This window comes from Motacilla alba, chromosome 5, assembly GCF_015832195.1.
Source record: "Motacilla alba alba isolate MOTALB_02 chromosome 5, Motacilla_alba_V1.0_pri, whole genome shotgun sequence".
NCBI lineage: Eukaryota > Metazoa > Chordata > Aves > Passeriformes > Motacillidae > Motacilla > Motacilla alba.
In genome coordinates, this window is record NC_052020.1 from 35,131,650 (window position 1) to 35,151,614 (window position 19,965).

A 19,965-nucleotide genomic window follows, 5' to 3' on the forward strand; every position below is an offset into this window, starting at 1 on the left:
AAAGTTATGATTTCTTGTTCATTTGTGTTGCAATTATATAACTTCCATACTAACTGAAATGCACAATCCAGACATTATTACCATCATGAGAAAATAGATTCTAAATGTACTGACTTTATCTGCATGCGTGATATTTGTATTTATTATGACTATTTTTATTCCTCTTTTCAAACCCCTCCTCGAAACCCAGGGCATTGAAGGGGAGGATGAAGGAGCAATAAGTATGCTTTCAGATAATACAGCTAAGCTAACTTCAGCTGTCAGGTAAGTAGTCATTAATGCATTAATGTTGTTTAATTATCTGTGAACCATTTCTAATTTTTTTTGTTATTGTACTTTCTGTATTCTTTGAAAAAATATCTTTCACAGGAGGCTGTTTGGCTCTATAATGTAGTTTAAATGCTTTATAATTCTGATAAAGTTAAATGCAGTGTCCTAAACTAGTGCTTGCATATGTAACTTCTACAATGTGTTTGACTTTGGAGTCTTTCCTCAGCAAAGACAAAAATCTAAGTGCATCATAGATTTGCTTGCACTGTTCCACCAAAATCACCAACCTCTGCATTCCTTCATAAAAAAAAATTAGTGAAATTCCCTTTTTCAGGTATGGTTATGAGAATCATTACATCTGTATTGTCATTTTTTAGTTCCAGCCCTATTCTGTAATTTTAGATTTTAATAACCTTTTAAGGTTCTTTTCAGCCCAGACTGTTCTATAATTCTATAAATGTTTTAGTACCTACTGTGTACAGTGCACAATTCAACTAACAGTGCAAATCAGCAGGTTAGTTTGTATTTAATCTCTTCAGCTCTCTTCCAGAACTTCTGGAAAAGAAGAGGCTCATTGATCTTCATACGAATGTTGCAACAGCTGTTTTGGAGCACATAAAGGTACAATTGCTCTCTAACTTGAGTTTTCTGTCAGTAGTACTCTTTAACTTAAGAAATATATTTGAGGTAGTGAAGGTAAGGAAGTGAGACTTCTCAATGGTGCTACTTTTTCAGAATTCACTGTGTAGCATTACTTACTGTTGGAGGGTGAGAGAGAATGAATGCCTCTGCATGGAAAGCCAAGAACACCAGTTCTTTCCTTATCAGAATGTTCTAGTATATTCTCATTTTTTAATGGTGTCCACAACTGTTACTGTGGGTTGAAGTCTTTCAAAAAATAAGTTTATGATGGTAGTGTTTTGTTTATTTTAGAGATACATCATGGCAATTCATTACTTCAGTCTAAGCAATCTTCTGTTCTATATGTGTTTGTCAGAAGGGCACTGCTCACCAACAAAACTTGTAGCCAGAGATGTGGCAATAATGATGCAAGTTACTGGAGTGGTCTTTCCAGGAGGGTCTGTGTTAGATATCTTGTGCATAATTTAAGAACATCACAACAGGGTTTGTCTTTCCTGTTTTAAGTCTGCTGTTTTTGTCAGAGACCTTGCAGAGGGATTCTTGTCTAGTGAAGGCCCTGGTTACTGCTAGGATAACTTGGAAAATGGATTTGTTTTCACAGCGTGAATAGATGAGGCTTTCAGAAACACTGAAATTCTTTTCAGTTTTGGAAGGTGTTTCAAACGCCAGGTCTCACTGAAAATCAGTAATTAGAGAGTTTTACCCCAAGCTACTTAAAATTCTTGGAAGGCAATGTGTTTTGAAGCTAGCTTTAACATTTTTAAGAATGTAAGATCTGTCCTCAGTTATTATTGCTACTGAATTATTTTTTAAGTACTCCATATGAACAAAGGATTAATTCTGCAGTTAAATAAATAAATTCATTTTACATATTTATAAAGTTGGAGAAGAGGTAAGTATCTGTGCTTAGGTCATTACTATAGGGGTTAATATATGGGCTTTTACACTATTAGGTATGTCAGTTTTCATATCTGACAATTTAAAAGCAGTACTTTTTACCACTGAAAAAATGGAAGTCAACAATATTAATATTTTGATACCTTGACTGTAAATTCAGTTTTCCAGGAAAGATTCTGGCATGATAATAGCAGGCCTAAACCAGTAGTATTCTGTATATGATTTGTTGGTTTGAAAACAGGTTTCAGAGCAAGATGTAGAATGGCAGTAACATCAGTTGGTCTTTCCAGTACCCTATTGGCAGTGAGCTGGAGTCAGATGCATTAAATGATAACAACACCCTTGATTACTTAGAGGTTGAAGGAATTGCCTTGTCTGGACACTCAGCCAGCCTTTGGCTTGCTGCTCTGATAGGGAGCCTGCTATTAGGGAGTGCCCTAGGAGTGGTGGTCCATTCCTCCACAATTCTTAATTCTGGTACTGCAAAGTGCTCAGGCTCTTTACCTTCTTCATGTATAAATGTCAAAGAAAATTGTGAGACAAATGGCCATGCAGTTTCTTCAAGATATTGATATGTAAATCTCCATCATCTTTTCTTTGGATTTAGAAAGCATCAGTTCATCTCCAGATATTTAGGAAACTGTCTTAAACTAATGCAGACGGACCCATTTTTTCTACTGAAATTTGCTTATGGCAAAGCCTTTTAACTGAATCAATGTAACGTTTATTCCAACTGCTTTCTCCTGACCATTTTCTCCTCTCTTTTCACCATCCAGTGTTAGAAAAAGTATCCTTCAATCTTGAGCTGTGGAATTTTAGTAGACAGGATAGTATGCTACCTAATGGATTCCTCAAAAATACTCTCTATAAGGGCAGTGTCTCATCCAGTACTTTTAAAAGAAATTTTGATGAGACATTGACTCTGTGCTTAATAGGTTTTATACACAGTTACATAATGAAACCAGATTAGGATAAGGCTGAATTTTTTTTGCCAGTAAGTGCTAAGGTCGTGAGGAGCTAGTGGGGCGCCATGCTCTTCTTCAGGTTACTATATTTTCACTTCTAAAATAATCAGGAAGTGCATTCATACTTTAAAATAGACTATTTGCATTATCCATTATGGGGTTTTACTATATTAATTATTTGAGCATTTTTTTCACTATATATATAAGGTTCTATGCAAAGAATGCAACATGACCTGCTTTGGATATACTAAGTGAATTTAATTTTTCTTGTGGTTATACTTTAATGTTCGGTTTACAGCTGCTTTCCACATTTCTCTTGGATCATTTTCTAAGACACAGCAAGAGGAAACCAGAAATTAATCACATACTTACGCGTCCTGGCAGTTTTTTGGCTTAAGATTTTAGTGAAATAATGGAAAGTATGCATCACTTTTTCATGAAGCGAACCATCGAGTATTTATTGTCAGTGCTTAGAACAAATGCATCCTTGTTTTGCATTTATTGTTTTTTCCTCTGCTGAAGCTGGTGACTGAAGGTCTGGACCCAACAGATAACAGATTTAGAGCTAGAGTTGCCTGTCTAGCTGCTTTAAAGTTTCAAGTAATGCTTATTTTTGCATGTCATTCTAATATGAATAGAATTACTGATGTATGTTAAATCATGAATATAAAAAGATGCACACATACACTTTTCTAAAATGATGGTTGGGGGATAGGTTAGATAATCTCTTGCTAGAATTGTACAGATTTTTATATATATTGTTGTCTGTCTTAAATTACTTGTATTTCTTTGGTTTAGTTTTTTTTTTTTTAATTCCTACATGGTTTTATTATGTATCTCTACTTCTGCTTGATCTCAAGGTCTGATACTTTGAATAATCTCTTAATTGGGATACCCTTAATTGGGATTGACAATAGCTTTTCAAGTTTTCAAATTCATATTTTAAAGGAATTCCACTATTTTAAGTACTCTGTTTTAAATAAGGTTGCATTTTGGTCTTACACCATGTGAACTAGTATGTATTTGTGAAATATGTATGTCATAGTGGGCCAGGCTGTTTTTCTGTTCTGTTCAGAACTGATAATTCATTAACCTCCTAGTAACAGCAGCTTTTTCTGAGTTCAGTTACAGTGACCTTCCAATCATCATTCTGTGCAGTTCAGTGAAAAGGAATTGGCTGTGTCTGCCACTCCCAGCCTTCTTCCAGAGTTTCTCTTCCTCTCCATAGCAGCACACTATAATTACCTGACCAGCCTCCCTCATTCTGGAGGCAGTTATTTCTGGTAGTTCTCTGTCTGCATCTTTGAAAAAGACCTCAGATAGTTTCTTAGAAAATGTCTTCTCTCTTCTGCATATTCTCTCTCTCTCTAAAATTAAGAACTTTTGTAGTATAAGGAGGATAGAAGAGCCTCCAGCAAGTCTCTACAAAAATTACCCTCTAAGAGATTTTAATGGGTCCTGCCTCCGCTTACTTGCTTTAAAAAGAAGGAATTTTGTGTTCATTTTGGAGTACAGTGCTCAAGTAGACTTTCCCATGCACTTCAGTAATTTTCCCTAAAATAAGTTTTGGCTTACAAACAGCCTGTTTCTAAAGATGATAAGTTGAAAGCTTTCACAAATACTTTTTTTTTTAAAAAGCAAGCTGAAGTGTGGCACTTTAACTGCAATATAGAATCCTGTTCCTGAAAGGGCAGCCAGAAAGGTCTCTTGAATGAGATTGGTGTGGAACATGATGGCATAGTAGAAAGTCAAGAGCAAGAGGCAAAAAAGTAATAACTGTAAATGTAAATGCATCTTTATTTTATTATTTTTTATTATTATTGATTTTCGTCACATTGCTTGCCAGTTTGGCACCCATAAGAACATATTCTTTGCTGTGTTTTTTATTGAATCTACAGGATTGTTTAGCTCCTATTCCCCAGCTTTTCCTCTTGGCATGTCTGTGAGTTTGCCATTGAGTGAGCAAAATTGCACTTACTTAAATTAAATGGGACATCTGCTTCTTATCAGCACCTGTTAGACAAGTTGGCTCTTCGAGAACTGTCTCATTGATGTGGCATATCTGGGATATCTATCAAAAGGTAACTAGTAGTGTTTAAGGCTATTCAGTAACCCATATGAAATTTGATTAGGTGTCCCCCCAATTCCTAGCAGACAAATATAAGAAAAATTATTATGCCCTGATTAGGTCTTTGCTAGTAACTTTCATTAGTTATCTAGTGAAGAAGCAGCTGAATTGACTTGCTGTATTGATCCGTCTCTTTAGTTTGTCACATCAGACAGAGTTCTCAAAGTTTTACATTGCTGCTTACCTCTGATGTCCCTGTTGTGGTTAGAAAAAAAACCAGACAGTGGATAGAAAAAAAACCGTGGACCTGAAGTTGTGGGATTTTCAGTTGAGGTATGTTCCGCCAAAGAGTGCCGAGTTCACACTTCAGAAGTAATTGTGGAAAATTTTTTGAAGAGAGTGAGTGTACATGTATCATTAATGTTTCAGTTCAGGCTCAAAGTATAGCACATATATGCAACCAGTGAATTTGCTTTGCTGCTGGTAATCTGTTTTGTTCAGCAGCCATAGTCAAACAGTCATAAAGTTGCACATGGCTGAGAAGAATTTTACCTAGCCTGTGCTCCAAGTAAGTTAACAATTGTCAGTCTGTTCTTAAAATTGAAAGTAATTGATGTTTGAATTACAAAATTTTATTTAGAAGTTGATCTGTAAACAAATACAGAGAATCAGTGAATCTTTTTATGTTGTACATTTTTACGTGCCATCTGAATAAATTTCTCGTAAACAGATCACCAGCTAAGATAATATGGGCCTTGCCAAATTCAACAGTAATATATTCAACTTTATAAGATCAAGTTTCCACATTTCAAGACAATCTCTTTTTTATTGGATGCCTTTTGTTGGGGAAAAATATTTTAACTTAAAAACATTGAATTTAGCCTCACATACCAAGATACAAATGTAGATAAAGCATAGAAAGCAAGTGAATAGAATGGAAATACTTAAAAAATTGTACTAGTTTCTTTGCAATTGCTTTATGTCTATAGAGAGATTTAAGGAAACTGTAACACAGAAAATCTCCAAGGCACTGTAGAATTGAGGTCTCAGATGGTTTACCAGATACCAAATTGCATGTGGTGTAAGGTCTTGGAAAAAGGCTGGTAGCTGGGTTCTATTCAGACTTCGTACTACTCTTTTAACATAAGCTCAAGGTAAATATAGCTTGAAAGAAGCTCTAGTCCTTTTTTTTTCCTCATTTCATGCACCTTCTGTGTAGTCATAGTCACTATAACAATCAGCAGAAGACATTCTTCTGTCCCTAAAAGTAGCAGGGGGTCATATCTGAGTGCTCTTCATGGTAATTTACTTTATAAGCTATAATTGCAAGCATCCACAAAAGCTTTCAATTAAGTTGTTGCTTTGCAAGTAACTGCTCTTCTCAAGGAGTTCAGTAAGTGGTGACTGAGAAATGGAAGCGTTGTATAGCTACCTGCATCAAAAGCTAATCACCATATGCTTTCAATATAAAAATAATCTTGTCTTCATATCTTTTTTGTTTTACTTTCTCTTCTCTAGCTCTTTTTTTGAGGAACTTACAGTACTCAGAAGGTGAAATATCCTGATAGCCTTATGCTAGAGAACTACCTTTTTTTTTTAGAGGTGGTAAAATAACTTTTTTGAAATTAATTTTTTTGTTTGTGATCTCAGGAATAATTTTAGTAGAATTCAGAAATATGTGAAAACCAGACTTCTAAAGTTTTTATGTCCTGTCATTACAACTACTACTGCACTGAATAAAATATGCCATAGCAGTTTTAAATGGTTTGTAATGGAATGTTTTAAAATAAGTTCTGGAGTGCATTTTTCTATTTTTAGCTTGTAAGATCACAATCAATAAGTGCAAAGCTTGTCTGTTTGTGCAGATGTGCTGCAATGCAGTCATTACTTGCATGGCCATGTGATATCTTCCATAAAGCTTTTGCCTCAATCATTTTGTATAGTCCCTGTGCCATCCTCCCTAAAAAGGATTTTCACAACATCTAGATGTGTCATTGTATAATGAGAGACTTCTTTTCCAGTGTTAACAAGGTAATCTAATTATCAACTTCTCCATCTTTGGTGTGAATGAATTATGGCAAGCCTTTGATCTGAGGTAGTATTTCCATATCAGCCCAAGTTGGCAGTTGCCAGCGTTTCTTCGGGATGATGCCTTAATATATAAGGGAATTTCCCGTATTTATATGCATTGAATATTGTCTTGTGGTCTGAGAGCCTGGAGGTTCAGAATAAACTGGACATAATATTAATTTGACCATTATTTTTTCCTTTTACAACATAGCAATGTATATGATGGCATGTAGTTTTCAGCTGTGGCAAAGCCATAGTTGAAAATAAAGCTTCTTTTCCAGTTCAATATTCACAGCAGACACCCCTTGCTTAACTTGCTTTTTCACTCTTAGTATGATAATTAAATACACGTCAACTTTCTGAGAGTTAATAAAAGCATATTATAATGCCAGCATTGCTTACTTTTAGTGATAATTTATCTTAAAATAAAATTTTTAAAACTTTATTTATAACTTTAACTACATACCTCTTGAAAGGGAAAATAAATATTATTTCGCAATTTTAAGATGTTAACCCTAACACTTACTCTTAAACACAGAGTCGAAAGCTGGATGTGTATTTTGAATATGAGGAAAAAATAATGAGCAAATCCACTCTGGATAAATCTCTTCTGGACATGATTTCTGACCCAGATGGTGAGTACTTTAAATCTGAACTTGGTATAAAATTTGTTAAGCTATCCAATAAATTTATACCTGCTTGGATTTCAGGGTTGGTAAAGAGCAACCTGTGCAAGATTTGTAAAGAAAACAGCTTTTGATTGATCTTCAGTAGCAGTCTAGAGAGTTTAATGCTTCAGTTGAGTAATATCCAAAATATTAGCTACTTCTGCAGCTCTACTAAAATCCTATCCTAACCCCTTATTTTGAAGGTCAATGTATTTTATTTTTTGTGCTTTTGCCGTATTCAGTAGTGTAGCATGGCATTCTGTGCTCTGAACAATACTAATTCTTTAAAATCCTACTGCGTGTTTTATGACATATACATACCTCCTAAACACAATAAAAACATAGAATTTGGTGAGATCAAGGGACTGTAATGTAGGCAGCTCCTGCTTGTGTGAGGAAAGAGATGAATGGGACAAGTGGAGAGAAGGGACACAAGATGTAAATTGGCCAGTTCACTGGGACTCACCTGAAGCTTTGCATGTGTTGATTCAGCTGTGCCATGTCTGTTTTCATCATGTAAGAGCACAAGCAATGCATCCCAGCTTCTGTGTGAGATATGGGTCATACATATCAGAGCATTGCACACCAGGGGTGCTCGGGTTCTCTGTTAGCAGGAGTCACTGGGGGTCTTTCTCTGAAAGGCTGACCCAAATGACTTCTCAGCTTTTTGTACTATTCCAGCATCAATTCTTCTTTCAGTCTGTCACACCCTGATGTGTGTCAAAACCCTCTGACAGATTTCAGTGTGGTCTGATACCAGTTGACTGGAAGAAGAAAATAACGTGCAGAGCAAAATTGTAAAACTTAAATTAAGATGTCTGACTTGTCTACACACTGGCAATTATGTTGGCAAACCTCAAGCATCTGGAGACCCAGGATTCCTCCTGCTCTTTTTCCAGTGTGCTCTTCAAGAAAATGTGTTGTTACTGCATGATTATGTGTGTAGTCTTGCAGCTACATACTGAGCTTAATGCCTGCTTGGAGTTTGTATGATGATTCATATTTATTGAAAGAGTATATATACATCCTGCTGACATTCTACAAAAATCTTTTAATAGTGTCCATGCTATATAATCAAAGGGCAGTAGGAGAAATAGTGCACAGTTGGAAGAAATCTGAGCTAAAATTTTTAAGATCTCATAATGGGTCAAGTCTGCAAACTAATAAGCTTTCAGAAAATCTAATGTCAGACGTCAAGCTGTAATTCAGTACATACATTACTTTTTTATTTGAAGTTACTAAGAATATGTACAATCCGTACTTTTATTAAGCATCAATACAATTACTTTTTACTTGAATCCACATTTTCTATGCCTTTTTAGAGTTCAGTGTAGAGCAAATTGTTTTCCAAGCCTGATGTATCTTACCAACATTCCTATTGGCAAAGTTCCTGGGTTTTACACAAAAGAAAGGTTAGATTCACAAGCTAGTTTTTCTTTATAAGCTAAGTATTCAGGTTTTCACAGTATTATGTTAGCATTTTGTATGCATTGTCTAGGTTTAAGTTTATGTAAGAAAAAGATTTAAGTTAAATCACAGTGATTATTTCCAGGCATGCTGTCTTGTTAAATTGTCCAGCCTCATATTGCGTGATTCACTGAGAAATACCATCAGAAAACATTTTTGAGGAATACTACATCAAGTCTTCCTGTGGTTCTGATGGATTATTTATTGGCATTATGTGTGGGGATATTTGTCTGGTAGATGATGGGATCTGCAGAGCTCTTAGTGAAAGCACTTAGATGTGACCACGCAACAGCTGCAGGCTTCAGCCTCCCATTTGTTACTGTGTTGTTCTCATCTGCCACTCAGGACTAGTAGCTGCCCCCCACTTTAGTGGGTATTACCATGCCCTGGAGTAGTGATAAAATGGGAGCTAGGGGTTGCCTGCTGTTTTTTCAATTGAATATAAAAGTGGTCCATTCTAGGTTTGTCAAGTTAGGTTTTCTTTAGAATGTTGAGCAGTTTGCCTCTCTGTGCTGTCACAGATCATAGTCTAGCAAAAAGTAGTGAATATTTGACAGGCAATTGACCTGAGTCTAACAGGTGTTTATCACAGCTTTTTGTGCCCAAGTGAATTCCAGATGGATCTCTACCCTGAAAGCTGGGTTTTGGTTTTGATAGTACAAGGTTTCTTCAGTTCTTGATCTTATGACTTGGTGGTGTTTGGTAAAGGTTAGTAAAACCTACTTTGAGAAGATTGTACCAAGTCATAAATGCTCATTATGACAGCTCTTACTCTTAACTTCTGCCAGACTAAATATATGCTCACTTATAAATAAAAGTTGCAGATTAGGTCAGATGGTCTCCTGCTGACATAATCCACATTCCATAGTAGGGGAAAACAACCCAAAACAAACAATACAGAAAAAGAAAAACAGGGGGGGGGAAAGTAATTTTCTTACCTGCAAGTACAATAAAGTGCAGTCTTATAAAATATTGTACTAAAAGTATCAGGCTTTTATAATGAATTCTAATTTGAAATGTTTGTTTTGAGAAGTTGTTCTGAAAACTTCATTTGAAACTGTTGTCTTTACTAACAGTGATTCTCATCTAGAAAAATAAAAAAGATGGTGTTCAAAATCTGATGTAGTAGTTTATAGTCTAACTTTTGATCTGGAGAGATGAATATGATTGCATATGAATAATGCTTCCTAAGAATGGAAAGTGTTTTTCTCCAACAAAAGAGGATTTAGGAGGTGAAATCCTTTCTGAAGGCAAGTTGGAAGTTCAGGGGTTTTTTTTCCTGACCAGAGGTTCATACCAGTGCTTTTGCAGTCCTCAGGTATTTCAGTGCAGGGAACCATAGAGCTATGTAACCAAGTTGTAGAACTAAAAAAATAATATGCTGTGGCTTTTGCTTCTATGATTTTTCTTTAGTCTGCTTTTTCATGGACCTACTTCCAGATAGCGTTTGCAATCTCCACATAAAATAAGTCATAATTTCTCTACATTATTTATTTAGTATGTTATATGAAGAATAATATTTACTACAGACAAAAGGGGGAAATGTAAAACTTGCAGAAAGAATGAGCATATCTAACCCAACTCTTAATGAAATTGTTGTATGTCTTTCTACCCTTTTACACATTGAAGAAGGCCATGGTTATCAATAACATTTATTGTCATAACCAAAGATCTGCATGTACATATGTATGACTGCTGAAGAGCAGTTATGTAACAGCATAGTTACAGTTGTAGTTTATAATTCTTTTTTCTTTCTTTCTTACTGCAGCAGGAACTCCTGAAGACAAAATGCGATTATTTCTCATCTATTACATAAGCTCAGCTCAGGCACCTTCAGAGGTACCTATGTTCTTTACAGCTTCCAACACCAGATTCTACCACAAAGGATTTTCATTTCAGCACCAAGTAGACATTTCTGTTTCTTTGCAAAGGGAAGTATGAAATGCCCAGGAAATTCTAAAACTTTAAATAAATTTTGTCATATTGTCAGGAAGCCTGCTCACAAAGCTTTAGCCACCATTTCAAAGAATATTAATGACTAGTAAGAAGGAATAATATATTGTGACATATTTAGATCAGAGTTACTGCAAGACACATCGTAGCATGCTTTCTATTACTCTGCTCCACTGGTCAAAGAAGTAGGTAGAGCAAAATGATAATATGACTTGTTTCACTTCATCTTCATGTATTCAAGAATGATTGAGTCAGTTGACTAGCAGGTGAATGAAGGAGAAATGCATCTGCCAATATCTGAATAATTCAGGAAACAATTTCTTCATATTTCTTTTGTACTTAGGGTGATTAATTTCAAGGAAAATTCTTACACTGTAGAAGCATTATGTGATGGAAAAAATGTTTGGTGAGGCGAATAGAAAGTGTTTGTATTCATGTATATTAGCTCCTCTTTGTTTATTATTTACTGTTTTGACATTGTACAGAAACCAGCATTCTATTGGTGCTAGTATAAAGACTGTTCCATATCTGAAAGTGCACAGGATTTAATTCCACAAATACTGTTCAGTTTAATGGGTTCTGCTCATGGCAAACTTTATTTCAAGTTGCATTTCCATACTTGGTAGGAAATGGGGTTAAGATTCATAATTACTTTTTAACTTGGGTCAATGCTATAACTTTGCACTGCTAATTTGATATTTAGATAAGGAGAGCTTGTCTTTGTACATGGAGTTAAGAGTAACTTCAACCTTTTATAATTCTCCACTTTATGATTTCAGATTGACTTGGAGCAGTATAAAAAAGCATTGATGGATGCAGGTTGTAATCTCGCTCCTTTGAGCTACATAAAACAATGGAAGTAAGTCACTTCTTTTTTCTCCTGTATGAGGCTACCTGGTTAATATAGAACCCAGCATTGTATTCAGGAATTATGTGTTACTTCCGTTAAATTGTAAATTATCCTTAAATATTCATTTGGTAGACGTTTTTACTGACATTGTTATGGTAATACATGCAAATCTTATTTTAAAACTAAGCTCCAGTATTGCCAGAACACTATAGAACATGACATGTAGTAGTGCCCTTAATGATCCAGGACAGAAACAACTTAATTAATTGAAAATTTGTTTTACTTCGAACTCCAAAGTTTTAGTTCAAACTCCAAAGTTTTTTCAGTTCATACCAAGGAGTCATGTTGGATATCAGTTATTGTAGTTTTACATGTTATTTAAATGAAATACTTCTCTTTTAACTACAAAATCTAATTCCCATTATATTTGTAGGCAAGAGGGATGCATATAATAAATAATTACTTCCTGAAAGACTTCAAAAGGCAGAAGTTTTTTCACTTTCAGATTACTAGAATGAAACATTCTACAGAAGTATGTGTGTGAGATAAATACTTGATTTCTATCCCTGCTTTCACAGAGCTTTCACTAAGATGGCTTCAGCTCCAACCAGCTATGGAAATGCTACACCTAAACCTTTGGGGTATGCTTTTGATTAATTTTTTGTAAGCCTTTGGGTTCTTTTATCCTATTTTAGTAGTGCTGAAAGTGTGGTTAGTGTTATACAGGGCCCAGAAAAAAACATCTCCCTATTTGTAAAATTTTTAAGTTACAGACAATTACAAGCACTCATCTCCCCTTAACAGTGCATAGTACACATAGAGAGGAAAATAAAAGGATCTGTGACTAAATTCACAAACTATCTTAATACAGTGCTCTCTGCACCTGCACATTAAATGCACTCTCACAGGAATTCAGCAGCAGGAGCTGGATCTGTGACAGCTATTGCTTTGAGCCTAAAGCAGTCAGTGGCAGAAGATAAAAACAGCCTGTATATTCAAAATCATTTCTCTTCTGGGTTGGAGACTGTCAGGGGTGCAAGAACACCTGGAATGTCCTGGACTGGGTGTCTGACTACTTGTTGAAAGGTGTAGTTATTTATTTCAAGACATGAGAAAAAATTACTGTGCTAAAGATAGATATCCAGTACAGGATATAGGACTAGGGTCTTTCCATTCTTCAGAGGATTTCAATCCTCATTACCAGCTTTGCTTTCAGGAATGCCCTGTCACTGTTGTAAGGAATCTGTGGGACAGTATGGTTAGAGAGAATTCTGGTGCTGTTTCACTTGGGAAAATTGCTCTTTGGTTTGTTGGAGATGCTCATAACCCTGGTCATTAGGATACCCACTTGAAAGGAGCACTCAAATCCTTATGTTACTGAAGTTGTGAAATAAACTGTTCAGTGGATTAAATCCAAAGCTCCCATTGATAGGTGAGGATCTATCTGGTAGATTACAAGTGTATTCCCATACGCTTGATTGCCGTGTGATATGAAAAATATATTTTATGACAAACTGAATTACTTGGTACTTACGTCCTGTTGACTTCATTGGGAATTGGATGTCAGTATAAAGCTTAAGAATACAAATGACAAACAAAAAGATCTTATACATCGTCTTTATTTTGTTTTTTTCAGTCTGTTTTCACGTGTTATGAATACAGGATCACAGTTTGTAATGGAAGGAGTGAAGAACTTGGTACTGAAGCAACAAGTAAGTTTAAAAAAACAATCAGAAAGTGTATCATTAATATTGTGAACATTTGGAAAAACAAATTTCAGTACCTTTGTCATATTAATATAATTCATTGTGCAGTGAAAAAAGTAAACATAAATCTCTGCTTATGAATAGATCTGCCACTTTGTAACTTCCAGATCAAATAAGTAATGAATAAGTCACATTTTCTTTGAAGACCTCTTTGTAGCAATTAAGACTGATTTCAGCATTATAAAAAGAACAGCTGTGGAATACTCAAAGTAGACTAGACCTTCAAGCAACAAACAATAAAAAAAAAATATAACTATCTGTGTCTTTACTTAGAACTACATGCATTTATTTAATCTATTTCAGAGTGATTAAAAGGCTGAAAGTGTTAGTTCTCTGTTTACTTGCAATTCAAATATTTATTTTTCCCATGTGAGTATAAGGTACAGCAACCATAATCTTGTAATGTGCATGAAAATTCAAATATGTTTATAATGACATGACCACCTTCAAATATTCACTTAACTTTGTAAAATATTTCTGGGCATAACTTGCATGTAAATAACAAACAGCATTAACAACAAAAAAAAGAAAATGGTTGTATAACTTGTAGCTGGAATGTTGAATTGTGGTTCCCAGAAACCTCCTTCTCTACAGAGGATACCTTATTTTCCCAATATGTACTTTCATCAGATGGCAATAAATAAATATTTATGGTTTAAAATCTTAGTTCTGTAGTATTTTCACATGAAAAAAAAAGATCATTCATCATATTCAGTTGAAGAGTCAGAATTCAAATTAGAAATACAACGTATCAGAACTAAGAAAAATGAAATCTTAACTAAAGGTTTATCCTTTTGACTTACTTAATTTTATCATTGCCATTGTATGTTTATTCAGCCTGTTATACACATAATTTATACATGGAAGGTGTCAGCTATCACAGAAAAGTTTAAAATTGGGGTCTCAGATTTGTAGGGCAGTTAATGAAGTTAATTCTGCAGGAATTTCACCATGACTAGAATGATGATCTGCATTGCAGAGTTACAACTCAGTGGTATATCATGAAATATGATTGAGGAAAATTTAAATATGCAGCTTGCCTGTGGGTTATATTTTATTGAGAACTCTACAAAAACAAGTATAGTCTCCAGGAGACTTCCTCCTGTCCTTGTATTAAACATTTTGTCATGTCTTTAAATGTGTGGCTTTAAAGAGTTAATATTATTCTGTACAAAATGTTTTGCATTCTGAGGGAGCACAAAAACCAATTTGCTTTGTTTTCAGGATGTGCCCTTCTGGCTTTTAATTTCTTCTCCAGGTATTTTAGGGTAGCCACATGAGAAGCCATTCTTCCTCATTTTTGTAAGCCTAACGTAGGTCTGTGGTATTTCTATTAAAGCTAACTTTTTATTTTTCCTTCAGTAATTCAGGGATTCACATCAATTTTCCAGTGTAATATGTAGATCATCCTTTGGAATGTCCTCTTCTAATACATTCTGTCAACAAGACTCATTTCCAATCCTGTTGCTATGTAAACTCACCCTCAGTTTATTATAACTGAAGTAGTTTAACTCCTTAATATTCAGGTCATTTGTCCCAGCTGAGATTTCCTGTGTTAAATAAGGAACAGTAATCTTGAATTTCATCTCAGTTTATTCCTTTGCAGGTCATCCAAAAATTTGCTGCCAGGGTTGCTTTTTTTTACCCATTTCTTTGACAACATTAGTTCTTTTTTAGAATCACACAATAATCAGCATCAGTTTTAAAATTCTTTCTTTAACTGCAACGTATTTTTTTTAAATATTAATTATTGTTAAAATAATTCGTATTTGATCACATCTGCATATGTTGGTAATACCTAAATACAGCTCTGTTCCTGTCTTCACACTTTTTTTGCACTTTATGTCTTATCTTTATCCCCTAGCTATATGCACCTCAGAGGTTTGCATTTTTTTACAGAAAAGTAATTCAGGTGATAATAAATAAGCTTAACTTTTACAAAGCGTAAGAGGAAAACTGTTTAAAATAGTATTTCATATGCTCTGTGAACTCTTCCATAAGTAATGGTGTGCCTGGGAATAGTTTTTAGTAAGCTTTTCAGCATTCCATCAATTTCACATTGTGTTTTACAGAATCTGCCGGTCACACGTATTTTGGACAACCTTATGGAGATGAAGTCAAACCCTGTGAGTACAATTGACTTCTACAATATAGAGAGAGGTGGTGCAAATGAAATCTTGAGGCTGCGATGTGTAATATGCTTAGGCTAATTTTTTTTCATGATAGAAAAAATCCAATCATGCTCTATTTCAAGAATAGCACCATTTTCATAATTATTTAATAAGACCTCTTTCATTAAAATAGTCTAAACAATGACAATTTGTTGTGTCTCATTGGAGCTAATAATTTTTAAATTTTTCCTATTCTGAGCTTCTATTACACTTGTGTTATACTAAGCTTCTGTTGCTCCTAAATTTCTACATTAAGCTGTAGACTGAAATTTTCTTTGCATCAAAGTGTTTGGGTTTTTTAAAGAGCACAGTTTCAGAAGTGAAATATTTAGAGTTTTAGTAGGGAAAATTACATTTCACACATCTTTAAACTTGGCTATGTAGAGGAAAATATTTTACTACTGATTCAGTCATTCTGTTTGCAGACAGAGGTGGTTTTTGTCAGAAAATTCCTCTTCTTGCCTTGTTCCTGTGAAAATTTACTCAGATATTTTAAATTTAAATGTTACAATTTTTTAATTGCTTATGTGTTAGCTACAAAGTCAAGGCAACTAAAAGTGGGCCTGATTATTAGATTTAAAGCATTCTTCTTAGTCCACTTTCATCTGCATGTATTAACTGTATGTAAGAGAGAAAAATAATGGTAAAATGTGAAAATCAACATGCAAGTAATCATTTATCTTCTTCAGTTGTACTTCACAGATGATATATGTCATGATTCTTAGCAGATAATTTGCTTTCTCTTAACGAACAAAGGAATTTACACTGTTGCCAGAGTTAGTGGATTGTTGTTTCTGTTTGAAAGACTTGGAAAAGATGTACAAGGCTAACTTAAATTATTTAAGTCAACCAGCAGAGGTCACCCAGAACACTTACTATAGAAGGCTGAAATTAAAACTATAGATAACTTACAAGAAGGTGAAAAATTAAACCAATTTTTTTTAAATCAACATTAACTTCCTCAGGCTACAAGTTTAGGTGTTGATTGAGAAAAGTTTACAAGTCATATGAGGGTTTTTTTCTGACTTGATTTTTTCACATTTTACTTAGTAGAAAACAGCTACCAGCACTTTGATAATTTGGAGAAAACATTGATCTTCTTACTTAAAAAATCAGCAATTGGGCCAATCTGTCAGCAGCTTCCTGTTCCACTGCCATGGCAGAGGCTGATACTCATGGCACAAAACAGGGAGTCCCACTTTTTGAGTCGTAGGAGACCAGGCAATCCCTAAAGACTGATTCTCCTTAACCTGCAGGAAAACTGACAGCAAGTCTGGGAGTAAGTTTCAGCTAAAGGAAGCAAGCCAGAGAGTCACTGTGGAATGTGTTTAGACTTGCTGTACCATCAACAGAAGTGAAATTGTATCTGGAAAAGGTCAATGTGTGGAAATACACCATTGTGGCTTCTGTTCATCTTCTGATGTGTGGGATCCTTTTCTGTTTCCCAGAATAGAAAACTACTGCACTGCAGGCAAAACACAAAAGGAGAGGAAAAAAGTTCAAGATTTTATTTTTTTACAACACAGGAAAAAGTCTCCTTTATAGTTCAAGAAATCTTATTAACTACAGTAATCAGTGTATGAAATGTACATACAGATAAAAGGTGTAATGCAAAATTAGAGCAGATTATTGAAAAGTCAAGCAATTACATACAATTAAATACAATTACATTGTATTTACATACAATGAATGTAAATAATTTATTTTCTAGATATTATGCAACAATAAAGGAAATATATGAAATGTACATACAAGTTATACCACAAACATTCAATATATATTATTGTCAGTTGAAATCTTAAACCTATTTAGAATGATATCCTGTGCAAAACTCTGTGGAGTTGTCTGTAAATCACTTTGTGTGTTACTTGTCTCTGCTGTTTCTTTTGTCTCTCTGGCAAGGACAAATAAGTCCATGCCACACATGCTTTTCAAGTTTCTCAGAAGCAGGAACAGCTAGAACAGATCCTATGGGCCATAATACTGTCTTGTAACTTTTCAAATTTTTCTAGATTGTTTAACTATAGTTAAACCTTTTCTTGAAAAACATATTCAGAAACATTCCTTGATGACCTTAAAAGTAATCAGTTACTTGTGAATATTTTAAATAATAATATTTATTGTTAAAAGCACGATTTTAGACAATTTCTTTTAAGCTTGTATTTTAATAAAGGAATATTCTGTTCATAAAACTAAAACATAGTTGCTTTGTTTTGGTGTCATTAAATAGAGGTTGATTAAAACATTGAATCTTCATAAACAAACAAAAGTATACACAAATTTTAATTCATATCTGTGAAATTGACCATTATTTACTACAGAGTTATAGAGATCCTTCTAAGGATCTTTTAGAAAATGATTTGATTACTGAGTGGGGAAAATCTTTGAAAAGTGAACCTTTAAAAAGTGGTTTAGCCTCTGTCAATACAGTGTGTACATTTGTATTGACTTAAGAAGTAGATAGATGTGATTTGTGATGTATATTAATGAAACTGTATTTTGGTTAATACTGTCCATTTCAGCAGATATGGTACCTTTACCATATCTGACTTAGGATATACCTTTCATGCATTACAAAGAAAAACTCTAATCCAAACTGGTCCTGTTAGATTCTGCAGAAAAACAAATACAGGCTGAAAGTCAATGACATTTCCATGGGTCTTTTTCCGTTTAAATTTGAAATATTGGAAACTAAGTTTATACCTTCAGAAGTACTTATTTTCTTCTGGAATTGCTCAGGGAAGTCACAAATTCAGTTGTGTGTGAGGAAAATACTATACTCTTGTTTTTATTGGCAGACTTGCTATTTGTTAAGGAAAATAAAATCTACTAGGCTTTCTTCTCCCTGCACCCTCAGCACTGATTTCAGCAGGAATGGTGTATTTAAACAGCAACAGTGGAAAATCCCTAGGTTATCACATTTCTATTGCTTTACCACTTTCTATGTGTCTACTTACACAAGCCCACAGTGAAAAAACACAGCAGTAATACATTCAGGAGTAAATATAATATGTTTATTAACATTCAGGAGTAATTGTTATATGGTTATTAACTCTGATTTTTAGCTCTGTCATTAATCTGTAATTCACTCTAATAAGCAGAGAAAGTGAATCTCTTTATCCCAGGTAAAGGTTTCTCAAATACCTCTCAGTTTAAGTCTATCAATATCTCTCCATTCCCAGCTTTCTCTTTACCCCAGAGTCACTCTACCACCTTTAAGTATGAAGCTGCAAAATCATGAATGCTGGCAGACTCCGGCAGCTGAAATTCCCAGTGGAGCATATAAAAGCATTTTACAGAGATTCAGTGGGAAATTAGATCTAAATTATTTTCTTTTTAAAAGCCAAACTGCAGGATAAGAGAATTATTTTATGTAATTATATAAAAGTTTGTAATGTCAAACATGTATTTTGTGTGTGTGTAACCACCACATGTATATTAAATATTTTTAATATTAGAGGTAGTTATTCTATGTGAGCTGTAGTAAATTCCCCAGATAAATTGTTTACTACTCAAGAATTATTATTTCTGCTCTACGGAACCATCAGAATTCAGAGGTTTTTGCATGTAAGCACACAGATAAAATCAACTGTAGTTCTGCATGCAGTTTATCAACAAACTAAACTTCACAGTACCTGGATGAAAATGTAGTATAGAAACAGGAGAAAGCCAAGAAGTTGTCAGAAGGAGTTACTAAGAAGTTTTGTTTTTCATCCATAATAATTGGCAAAAATCCTGCTTGTTGCCAGTAAAAATATTGGAAGTGCCTCAGTGTTCTGTGTGAAGATATTTTTTTCTGTAGTTTAGAGAGTCAAACTTTTCAAATTTTTGTGGAACTCATTTCTTCTTCAAGAGCTTAATTTTGGTTTAATAGTAGTCATAAATCATGACATGAGAAGGATAAGTTACATAACAGTAGCAGATTTTGATCTGTCTTGTCCTTAGCACTCATTGCCACAGAAGTGTTATGTTTTATAATGTTAAATCAATAGCAGATCTCAGTTACCTGGAAAATTTTCATGTTTGTTACTAACCATCAGTGTTCCTCTAAAGCTGGTAACAATTTTTCTTTCTGCATGCTGTCTTTCTGTGGGGATTTATTATGCAACCAGTGTATTTTTTGGAAAGTGTGTGATAGTCAGTTTTAGATGAACCAGAAATAAAAAGCTCAATAGCAC

General features: G+C 34.4%; 1 protein-coding gene across 1 annotated transcript in view; it reads left to right on the forward strand.

Moving 5' to 3' along the window:
• Positions 1-19,965, forward strand: part of SCFD1 (sec1 family domain containing 1) — a 49,535-nt gene that overhangs the window by 21,674 nt on the left and 7,896 nt on the right. Inside the window, exons 13-20 of the mRNA XM_038137488.1 lie at positions 191-264; positions 810-891; positions 7,451-7,547; positions 10,816-10,886; positions 11,780-11,859; positions 12,429-12,491; positions 13,487-13,562; positions 15,689-15,742. Of these exons, the coding sequence (XP_037993416.1) occupies positions 191-264; positions 810-891; positions 7,451-7,547; positions 10,816-10,886; positions 11,780-11,859; positions 12,429-12,491; positions 13,487-13,562; positions 15,689-15,742 (597 nt within the window). The remainder of the gene's footprint in view (positions 1-190; positions 265-809; positions 892-7,450; positions 7,548-10,815; positions 10,887-11,779; positions 11,860-12,428; positions 12,492-13,486; positions 13,563-15,688; positions 15,743-19,965) is intronic.